This window comes from Balaenoptera acutorostrata, chromosome 15 (assembly GCF_949987535.1).
Source record: "Balaenoptera acutorostrata chromosome 15, mBalAcu1.1, whole genome shotgun sequence".
Classification (NCBI taxonomy): Eukaryota; Metazoa; Chordata; class Mammalia; order Artiodactyla; family Balaenopteridae; genus Balaenoptera; species Balaenoptera acutorostrata.
The window spans coordinates 68,331,709-68,342,972 of record NC_080078.1 but is presented as its reverse complement, the minus strand read 5'-3'; the positions used below and the strand labels follow the sequence as shown (position 1 = coordinate 68,342,972).

General features: G+C 41.6%; 1 protein-coding gene across 5 annotated transcripts in view; it reads right to left on the bottom strand.

The window, feature by feature from the left end:
* Window positions 1-3,487: 3,487 nt before the first annotated feature.
* The window catches only part of RPRD1B (regulation of nuclear pre-mRNA domain containing 1B), a 61,801-nt gene continuing 54,024 nt past the window's right edge, over window positions 3,488-11,264 (bottom strand). Inside the window, exons 7-8 of one of the 5 annotated variants that reach the window (XM_057528569.1) lie at window positions 6,641-6,729; window positions 3,488-6,135 (exon numbers count right to left, since the gene is read on the bottom strand). In XM_057528569.1, the coding sequence (XP_057384552.1) occupies window positions 6,108-6,135; window positions 6,641-6,729 (117 nt within the window). In that variant the 3' untranslated portion in view covers window positions 3,488-6,107. Of the gene's footprint in view, window positions 6,136-6,640; window positions 9,015-11,264 lie in introns of those variants that run through there. The other 4 variants (XR_009005328.1, XR_452056.2, XM_007193139.3 and 1 more) reach the window with 4 other exon arrangements.

Genomic DNA, 11,264 nt, shown 5'->3' with positions numbered 1-11,264 from the left:
CCATCGCAATGAGAAGCCTGAGCACTGCAACGAAGAGTAGCGCCCGCTCGCTGCAACTAGAGAAAGCCCACGTGCAGCAACAAAGACCCAAAGCAGCCAAAAATAAAATAAATAAAATTTAAAAATTAAAAGAATTAAAGGTCATAAAATAAATATGTGTAACCATTGCGATAAACAAGTAGGCTTGTGGAATTACAATCACAAAGCAACTTTTTGTCTCCTACCGTCTCCTGAAATCCAACTTGTGGGACTAGCGTATCCCTTAGTTCTAGAAGAAAATCAGGCCTCTACAACTTCTCTAGTCAATCTTACATCATCATCATATCATCCTGTAGTCACACTTAAGATGCAAAACAGTCTCAGTTCAGAAATTTAAACGTCCAATTCCACTAAAATCAAAATGGCTTATCATTTGAAGTTGAGGCCTTCTCTGGGCCTGCTGCAGGCCAGAAGCCAGCATCAGGGAAGTGAGGCCTTCTTTGTGTATTAAGGTTTCTGACCCTCCAGGGGTAGGGCCGTGGGAGTAAGGAAATGAAGGCAAAGCAAGAAAACATCCTTAGTTGAGGCTTTGTGGTGACTGGGCACTGACTTGGCAAGAGTTTAACTGTCTTTCTCATGTGGGCTCCTCCAACGCTCCTCAGGGTGGCTCATCCGTCCTCTCTTCTCTCCCTGTCATGCCATCTTCATGCCCCAGGGAGCCCTCAGGGGTGACAACTTCCCCCATGACTCTGCTTTTTGATCCTTCATCAGCACCACGAGTTGGAAGTTCATCTCCTGGAGGAAACCCTTGCCTCTTGCTCAGGCTCTGAGATGACCACGTGCCAGTTCTCTTGCACGCAGCCCACATCTGGTCCTCAAGAGGCAGAGCAGAGACACATCCCCGGCCCAACAAGCTCTGGGAGTGGAGGCTGCACCCACCTCTGCCACCTCTCCTTTGCTCCATCATCAAAGCATCCAGCCAGCCACTGGTATCTCATCCTTTAGATTTTTCCAGGCCGGGGTCTGTATAGTTTATCAGATTGTCGCCCTACAGGGGATGCACATTAAGCTCCAGTGAGGCCCTTTTCCCTAGCCTTGAGGTGAGGGGCAACTGGCACCCATTACTCTTGCTGAGGAGACTCCAAACACACAAATGGCTCTCTTCAAAGAAATCCCCACCAAAAATTCTCCTTCTTCAACTCTTAGCTCTTCTTTTATATCCTTGATGTGGGTGAGGGAGTTTAAGATGGCTACAGGTTTTCGACCATCTCCATTATAAATACAGCATATGGTATACTTATGTGGTATCTATTGCTGCCTTGCAAAAAACATCTATTTTAATCTCTTGTTACATGTGCATTTAAATAACTACAATCATTTGAATATAGTAACAGCTACTATTGAGCCCCTACTTTGTCCCAGACATGGTACTAGGTCCTTTTTACAAACATCTCATTTAAAGTGATTAATAGGTATGCTTATAACTACCTTATCGATTTCATGAGTCCATACAGATAACTGTCATTTAAAAATCTACAGAGTGAGGTATTATTAATAAGATTCTCAATAGGAAGAAATATTCTGAAAGCCTAGTCACAGAACTTTAGATCTGGAAAGGACTTCATAGGTTAGTCAACCTCACTCATTTCCTTTAAGCAGCAGCTGAGGTCCTGAAAGGCTGAGGGACTTGCCCAAGGTCATCACAGTGAGAGGAGATCAGGAGATGGGGGTTATCATTTGCTACAGCTGCCTCTTATTTGTAAAAAGTATTAGGTAAATTCTAATGCATACTGCTAATTTTAAGATTTATCAAACCAGGGGTAGAAGTGAATTCTTAATGTAAAATAACTGTCTCAGAGTCTTAAAAAACTGAACAAACTGGGCTTTCAACACTAGATAAAGCTGTGCGAATCCTAATATACTGTACAGGAGAATAAAGGATTCTTAATTGAATCTGTGCCTCAGAGTGGAAAAATGATTTTTAAATGGAAAATCCCACAGAGGTGGCGATGAGAAATGAGTTTAGCTAGATGAATGATCTTAAGAGAAAGCAAGACAGCAAACCAGGTTGGAGGGTGGCTTTTTCTTAAAGATCTCAAATAAACCAAACGCAGACTGTCTGTCCCCAGACAGTGAGCTACTGTGTTTACTCTCATCTTCCTAGTCTTGGCACTGTCTCGTGTTCTGATCCTCACAGTCTCCAGGATTTCATGTAAACTTTTAAAAAAATAAGCGTATACAGCACAATGATGATATGATTACTCTATCTATCAAATACTATTGAGAACCCAGCAAATGCCATCCAGCATTCTCAGACTTCAGTCCTGCATTCTTCTCCTGCAAGACAACAATCATATGCTTTAGGGCTGGCGGGTGTCCAGAAACAATTTAGTCCAACACACTTCAAAGATAAGAAAACTGAGGCCCAGAGAGGAAAGCACCTTGCCTAGGAAGGTCACACTGTTAATGGCTCTAATCACAGAGGTTAAGCATTTTGACAGATTCATGAACTCTTGGGTAGTTAGTTCCATCCTCAGCTCTGAGGACCTCAGAGTCACATTTTGTAGCCTGAAGTGCTAATTAAACCAGAGGAATTATGGACTTACTATTTATAGGCAGGAGTGAAGACATTAACTAGGCCATGAAACCTGGGGACACAGAAGATCTTGTCTCCTGAGATTCACATATTACATTCAACCTTTATATTTTAAGACAGAACTTGGTTAATGCATAGTCTCAACTTTCCAAATCTGATCTTCATCTTGGGCTGCATTTAGCCTTGAAGGACCAGGGCTACGGCAGTTTTTTTGCGTTGTGAGATAAACGGGATAAACTGGTAACTGTACTTCTTTTGGTAAATGCTGCCCTCACCCAGTAAGAAAGGTTAAAATCATCCTTCTAAACATCAATTGCTTCAAAGGAAAAGTATTGCAAACCATTTTTTGTTATTTTGAGTTTTAACCAATAATAGTCAATATGCTCTCACTGAATTTAAAAGTGAAAAGAAACCCACAAGAAATGTTTTTAAAAGACATACCACTTGGGTTTGCAATTATCTCACATGTTTATTTTACTGTTCAGAGTGGTTTTCACTGTACTGCCAAAATCAAATCTCTCTTAGGAGGCCTAGTGGTACGAACAGAAGTGCTGAAATCAAAGAACTTCCAAGTTTTAATCTGTCGGAGACCATGTGGTACTAGGGAAAGAGTCATTTAACCTCTCTCCATCAATCCCACTTCTGTACAATGAAGATAAAACTATGAAGGTACCTCTCCTGTGTACTGTGTGAATTGGCTAATTAAAGCTAATTAACCCCCTGGAAAGAACCAAAAAAATACTATCTAAGTGCTGAGTATTTATGGGCTACTAAACAGTCACAAAAACTCCTAAGAGACAAGACTCTGCAGAGACAGCACAATCTCTATTGATGATTACTAATTACCCACTGATTACAAACAAAGCTTTGGGTGTTCCCTAACAGGGGAGGGAAAAGAAACATTACACAATGTCATTCAACAACACCATCTTTATTCAAAAATATATATCTATGAGACATTTCAGAATATACTGCTACCGCCAATGGCAGCCTATACTTCTAAATAAAGTCCTAAATTAATATACAAATTTAAGCTTTAAAAATACTCTTTAAGAAAAAAAACAGAACAAAAAACAAAGGAAGATTGAAGACTTTCTGAGGAAGAAGACCTAAAGTAAAGGTCCTGGAGGCCGACGGATGCCCTAAGTATAGGAGAACACAGAACAAAACCCACCCACCCACCCCGCCCTGCCAGATCACCTCACACATACAAGGAGAAAGGTTCATTTAAATTAAACAAATGAAGTAAAAAGCACTCCTGGGGAGGATGTGGGAGAATTAAGAGTTAAAAAACAAAAGCACATTTTGTTGAAAAACAAAAAAACAGAACTAACTTCCTTACAGGAAGTCCACTAGTAACAGGTGTTAAGAAGCCAACCCATTCATTTACATAATTGCTACAGTTTCATTTCTTGCTCTTGCTGTAATGATTATGCACCAATTTCTAGTCAAAGACTCAATCAGATAAAACAGAGCAGTGGGCAAAATCCATTATGTTGTAACATTTTCACCTAGCTGATGAGAGCAGATATCCACTACACCTTTTTGGCTGGTTTGTGGCTGGTAAGACTTTGCTTCCCTGGTGAAAGAAAGCACAGAGTCTGTGCAAGATGGGTCTGTTCAGAACCAAGCTCCTCTGCAGGGCTGAAGCAGCACACCACGCGGGGAGGGGGCTTATATATAGAAACAGCAAAGACTGGAATTTATTTTGCAATTTTAGTAAAAGTCATTTACTGCCCTGTGGCCTCTGGGAGAAAAACTTTATATATAGACTCATTAATTTAGTAATGACAGGACAACAGGCAGTGTCAATATGCAAACAACACACAGACTGTACTCAATCTGAAAAATAGCTTAAATGCTACTAGGTTCTACACAGAGTTAAACTGCATACCTGCTATGACTTTTTATCATTTTCACTTCATGGCAGGCAAGAGAGCTTCTTGAAGGGAAGCCTATTACACTTTTAAAAACAGACGTTATGTTCTAACACGCTGAACATGTAAAATTACACGTAATTGGCTTTTTGGTAATCCTGAAAAGAGCAACTCAAAATAATGGAGATTCTGAAGCCCCCTCCACAAATCCTTTTTATAGCTTTTGGATTTCAGCCTCTGGGCTATAATTCCTATTACACTATTGGGGCAAATTGTTTTCTGCCCTTTCCAATGTCAAAAATAAGCCTGCCAAATTAGAATGACTTAGTCAGCAGGCCTAACCTTTACTAAAAGCAAGGTAATAATCCTCTCTAACTACATTATATAGTCATAATGTCAGCTGGCATGATAATGGAATTAAGACCCCCAATTAATATCCCTCACTTTCCCCCTTTCCGAGATGAGCTATTCAGTAACATCTGACACAAAGTACTCCTCCTAGGGGCACAAGGACACGTGCAGTGGTGTGAACTAAAGGACAGACAAGCATGCACAGAGTGTCATATTTGCAGGGGAGATTTTCAAGTTTAGTCACCATGCTGTGGACATGTGCCCACGCAGTGAATTAAATGTTAGTGTGTGCCCGACTCCCCAAAAGAAAGGGTCAAAGCAACACCCACGCAGAGCCCGGACTCCCAGAATGCCTTCAGCTTTGGGGGCCCACAGTGCCACTTCTAACAACCGCCTTCACAACCAACTGGGGCAAAGATCATGTTTCTAGGAACGTGCTCTCTGACCATGGGTGGCACCCTTGATAAGTGCAGCCTGGGAAGGTTGTTGGACAGGAACCTAAAGCAAATAACTTATTTTTAATTCATGCTTGTGATCCCTGTTAGTCGTTCTCTGACCTATGACTTGATGTCCCAGATCAGCTTTGAATCTTATTGCTAGATCCTCTAGTCTGCTCACAAATGCACCCAACCTTTGACTACGCATTGCTATAAGTCACAGTAAGGGAGGATCCGAGATTTGGCAAACTCTTTATGGCAAAGCTGCTCACCAGTTGGGCCTCCAATCTCTGGGGTGGATGGCAGCCAGGAAAGCCAACGACTCCAGAAGTGAGTCCCTCAGTGGAAGTTCAAGTGGACTTGAACAAGCCCAACTCAGAAAAGAGAAGCTGCTTTCACGACACAATGCTGTCGTGAGAGACAAGATTCTTCTACACATGATTTTCGTAACTTCTTGGGTGTAAAGAGAGAGCTAAGAACGGAAAACCAACAGGGGCATGGAAACATGAAGTGAGTTTGTATTCTTTCCAAATATAAATCTAAACTGGATTCCATTCGCCACTGTCCTCAATTGTGCTCAACAGGAGAGGCTGGAGAGGAGAATCAGACCCTGCGGTTCTTTCTTGAGGCTGGGGGGGCCGAGCAGAAAGAGGGATAGAACCAGGGGCTACTAGGTTATTTCCAACCATGACTTGCCCTCTTCTTTCTGCTGGTACAGATGGTAGTCTGGGGCATGACACCTGCCTTAGTCAGTTGAAAACAGGTCACCAGCAGAGGGCAGGGGGGCCAAGCCCCCTGTGACGTTGGGCAGCAACGAGAGGTCTGGCAAGCTCTGAATATGGGACTTGAGTTCCTTGCGGACCTGGGTTACCCGAGCAAGCTTCTGTTTATATTCCTAAGGAGACAAAGAGAACACAGTGCAGTTAAGTCTGTGTGTGCTGATGGCCAGGTTTAAAGAGCAGATACAGGTACTCTCACCTTCTTGCTCTGTGTGCTCCTCACCAGAAAGCCCCTCCCCCATTCAGCTAAACATTCATTCAAACTCTCAAAAGGCAAAACTTTAAATAAAAAAAGGAAAGCTCAAGAGTTCAATAGTGGCAACAGTGAATGAAATGGTATTCAACTAAGCACTTGAGATTTGGAAGTAAAAAGTGATGTTTTGTATTTGCAGTGTCTTTGGTTCTTATCTATTTCAGAATACTTTATAAAATAAAATAAACCCTAAGCTTTACAATCATTTTGAAAACTCTACCTAGACATGGCTAGGAAAACCACTATAAAGCTATATTTTGTGTGTTAAACTTAGATTAACCCAGAGTTATTATCTTCGTAGACAAGGACTACAGAAGCTCAAAATTCCCACCGCCACCGCCTGTGTCCAGGACTTCCTTGTTCCACACCTGAGAACTGCAGCAAGGCCCAGCTGACGCCTTCTAGTAGACTCCCCTGAACAGACATCTTCCAGAAGTCCAGCTTTCAAGTCACTCCTCTGAGAAAGGGAAGCATGGCATGGCACTATCTCCATGACTGCTCCCAGCAGCAAGATCTTCTAAAATTAGCTCCTGCCCAAATGTTTCTTACAACTTCCCAACCCCCCATGCACATGCCAGAGCTTGCACAGGCCGTTTGTTCAGGATTCCCCTCAAGCCTGAAGGGATCTCTTTCTTCTCCTGGTCCTGGCAAAGTCCTGACTCCACTCCTTCGCCTACTTGCTGAGTCCCACTGCTCTAGAAAAATCTTTCCTCCTTATCCAAGACATTGGTCCCCATCTCCACTGGCTTTCCTGTGCACTGCGCCCCTAACAGACTGCTCTTAGGTACTCTCTCCATACATACAAGACTTCTCTGTTTCCCTAAAATATGACTCCCCTGATGACAGGAACTGAACATACTATTTTCTTTCCTCAGCTCCCAGCTAAAAGGTCTTCTTGGTAAATCTGTATGGAGTAACAACTCTGGGCCATGTGAGATCTGTGGTTTACAACCCCTTTGGGGCTTGACTTTTTCCCTCTAATTGTGTCACCCTCCCTGGTGTTTCTGCAAGGATAAGGAGGTTCCTGAGGCTGGGCCCTTGGTGACTAAAGCGTCTCCTGCAGGAAGGTAACAGAAAGCACAGGGCTGAGACGCAAAGCCCTGGGTTTAGTTCTGGCTCTTTTAGTTTCTGTGTGACTGTGGACGTGTTCCTCCTTTCCTTCATCCTTCTTTATCTGAAAACAGAAGGAACTGGACCACCCGTAAGGTTTTTCTTCAAGTTCCAGATTCCTTCATGCCAGACACCTATGCACACTTAGAGAGGCAAAGGGTTTGAGGGCATAAGCTTAAGCACTCCTAGGAAGAGTGATAAGACAGGAAAAAGGTTAAATGAAGAACACTTACTTTGAGTTGTAAAGACAAATTCCAAGCAAGGAGTGGAAGAGGGGAATGGGGAAATGGGCAGGGAGGCTCCACCCCTACATGACTGGTGGCGGTCAGCCTTCCACCTGAAATGAGAGCTGCTCACACAAGCCATCAAACGAACAGACAAGGGACAGGTTAAGAAAGTAAGCTCTCCTGGCACCCCATTTTTTACCTTCGTAGACTTAATACAACTAAAAAAATGACTTACGTTAATTATTGATAGTGACTCCTCCATCAAACTAGTAAGCATCGGGAGGCTAGGACCAGACCTATATGCTTCACCCAGCATCCACCATGCCCAGCAGTGCCCTGTAAACAGTAGGTGTCTACACAGCTGCCCAATGAATTAACAATATATAAAAGAGAATATCACACACAAGCACACCACATAAAGTAATCACCTTTCATTCTTGAAACTGAAAACTACTTTCAAATTTGAGGACCTAAAATGTGAAGGTTCTCTGTCCTTCCCTTCACAAATAGTTTTCTTCTTTGGTTTCACAGACTTCACAGGAAATTAATAGAGAAGACCAATTCTCTATTACTGGACATGGATTCATTTATTTAACTTCTCCTGAATTCTAGATACAAAAAAGGTAAAATAGTTACTGAATAGTTACCCCTTGCTCCCTGCCCAAATCCTCTGACCAAAGCTGACAAATGAAAGCCACCTCAACTCAGAGCCATCCAGTCTGGGTAGCTACAGAGCACTTCAGTTGAAGGAATTCCTCAAGAACAGCTTGAAAATCACTGAGTCTCTAGTGAGCTGCCCTGAGATCAGAATCCAAGGTTCCTCACTCTTGGGTAATCCTTAGACTAATTTAGCAAGTCCACCTGAAGTCAAAAGGAAAGGTGGCTGGGACTTCCTTGGCAGTCCAGTGGGAAGACTCTTGCGCTCCCAACGCAGGGGGCCTGGGTTTGATCCCTGGTCAGGGAACTAGATCCCGCATGCATGCCGCAACTAAGAAGTCCACATGCTGCAACTAAGACCTGGTGCAGCCTAAATAAATAAATAATAAATAAATAAATAGTTTTTAAAAAAGGAAAAGTGATTGATCTGATAACACCCCCACACTACCTTAAGTTCAAATAACTCTCTTCAAAGGCAATCTTAAAAAAAAAAAATCCCATTTATTTCTGTTTAGGAGAGTGGAGAGGTATCTCATGCTTAGGCTGCTATTATATTCTAGATATCACCACAGAAACTTCATTTTAATAAAAGGAAATGTGTTCCATATTAAAGTCCTCTCTTCAGGCCACTATGAAAGTGGATGGATCATGCCCATACCTCCTTGTGCCATGGGCATTTCTTCTCGTTCTCTTTCCATAGGGATTTCTATTTTAAGAGCAGTTGCATGAGCCTAGGAGGAGGGCATCACTAGAGAAAGGATGAAAGTGGGATTCACTGAAAAGGATTAAAAAACATAGAGTTGCAAGATACACGGTTAATATATAAAAGTCAATTGCTTTCCTATATATACCAGTGATGAACTAGTGGAATTTGAAATTAAAACCCAAATACCTTTACATTAGCCCCAAAACAATGAAATACTTAAGTATAAATCTAACAAAATATGTATAAGATCTATAGGAGGAAAATTACAAAATTCTGATGACTGAACACAGAAGTAAATAAATGGAGAGATATTCCATGTTCATGGATAGGAATATTCAATACTATTAGGATGTCTGTTCTTCCCAACTTTATCTACAGATCCAAGGCAATCCCAACAAAACCACAGCAAGTTATTCTGTAGATACAGACAAACTAATTCTAAAGTTTATATGGCAAGGCAAAAGATTCTGAATAGCCAACACAATGTTAAAAAAGAAGAACAAAGTTAGAAACTACCTGACTCTAAGACTTACTTTAGGGCCTCCCTGGTGGCGCAGTGGTTGAGAATCTGCCTGCTAATGCAGGGGACACGGGTTCGAGCCCTGGTCTGGGAAGACCCCACATGCCGTGGAGCAACTAGGCCCGTGAGCCACAACTACTGAGCCTGCGCGTCTGGAGCCTGTGCTCCGCAACAAGAGAGGCCGCGACAGTGAGAGGCCCGCACACCGCAATGAAGAGTGGCCCCCGCTCGCCCCAACTAGAGAAAGCCCTCGTATAGAAACGAAGACCCAACACAGCCAAAAATAAATAAATAAAATTAATTAATTAATTAAAAAAAAACAACTGATCACTTAAAAAAAAAAAAAAAGACTTACTTTAAGCTGTGGTAATCCAGACAACGCAATACTGGCAAAAGAATAAACAAATAGATCAATGCAACAGAATAGAGAGCCCAGAAATAGATCCATATAATCATCTGATCTTTGACAAAGGAGCAAAGGCAATACAGTGGAGAAAAGATAGTATTTTCAACAACTGGACATCCACATGCAAAAAACCAGATCTAGACACAAATCTTACATCCTTTACAAAAATTAACTCAAAATGAATCAGAGACCTAAAGGTAAAACACAAAACTATAAAACTCCTAGAAGATAACACAGAAGAAAATCTAAATGGTCTTTGGTTTGGTGATGACTTTTTACATAGGACACCAATGGCATGATCCATGAAAGAACTGACAAGCTGGACTTCATTAAAATGAAAAATTTCAACTCTGCAAAAGACTGTCAAGAGAATGAAAAGACAAGCCAGAGACTGGGAGAAAATGTTTGTGAAAGACATCACATGTCATCAGGGACATGCAAATTAAAACACTGTTGAGATACCACCCCACACCTATTAGAATAGCCAAAGCACAGAACACCAACAACACCACATGTTGGTTAGGATGTGGAGCAAGAGGAACTCTCAAATACATTGCTGGTGGGAATGCAAAATGGTACAGCCACTTTGGAAGACAATTTGGTGGCTTCTTACAAAACTAAACATACTCTTACCATATGATCCAGCAATCATGCTTGTTGGTATTTACCCAAAGGAGATGAATATCTATGCCCACACAAATACCTGCACGCGAATGTTCATAACAGCCTTATTCCTAACTTCCAAAAGTTGGAATCAACCAAGATGTCCTTAAGTAGGTGAATGGATAAATAAACTTTGGTACATCCAAACAACAGCATATTATTCAGCACTAAAAAGAAATGAGCTATCAAGCCATGAAAAGACATGGAGAAACCTTAAATGCATATCATTTAGTGAAAGAAGCCAATCTGAAAAGGCTAACTACTGTATGAATCCAACTATATGACATTTTGGAAAAGGCAAAATCATGGAGACAAAGGTTGGAGGGAAGTAGGGAGGGATGAACAGGTGGAGCAGAGATGATTTTTAGGGTAGTGAAAATACTGTAATGATAAATTATACATTTGTCCAAACCCACAGAATGTACAACACCAATGTGAACCCTAATGTAAACTACTGACTTTAGGTGATTATAGTGTGTCAGTGTAGGTTCTTCAACAGTAACAAATGTACCACACCTGGAGAATGTTGATAGTTGGGAGACTATACATATCTGGGGATAGGGAGTATATGGGAAATCTTTGTACCTTCCTCTTAATTTTGCTGTGAACCTAAAATTGTTCTAAAAAATAGCCTTAAAAGAAAATGACCAATGGGACAAGAGGTTAAAATGTATCAGCAAGAGTGACTAGATATATACTCTAA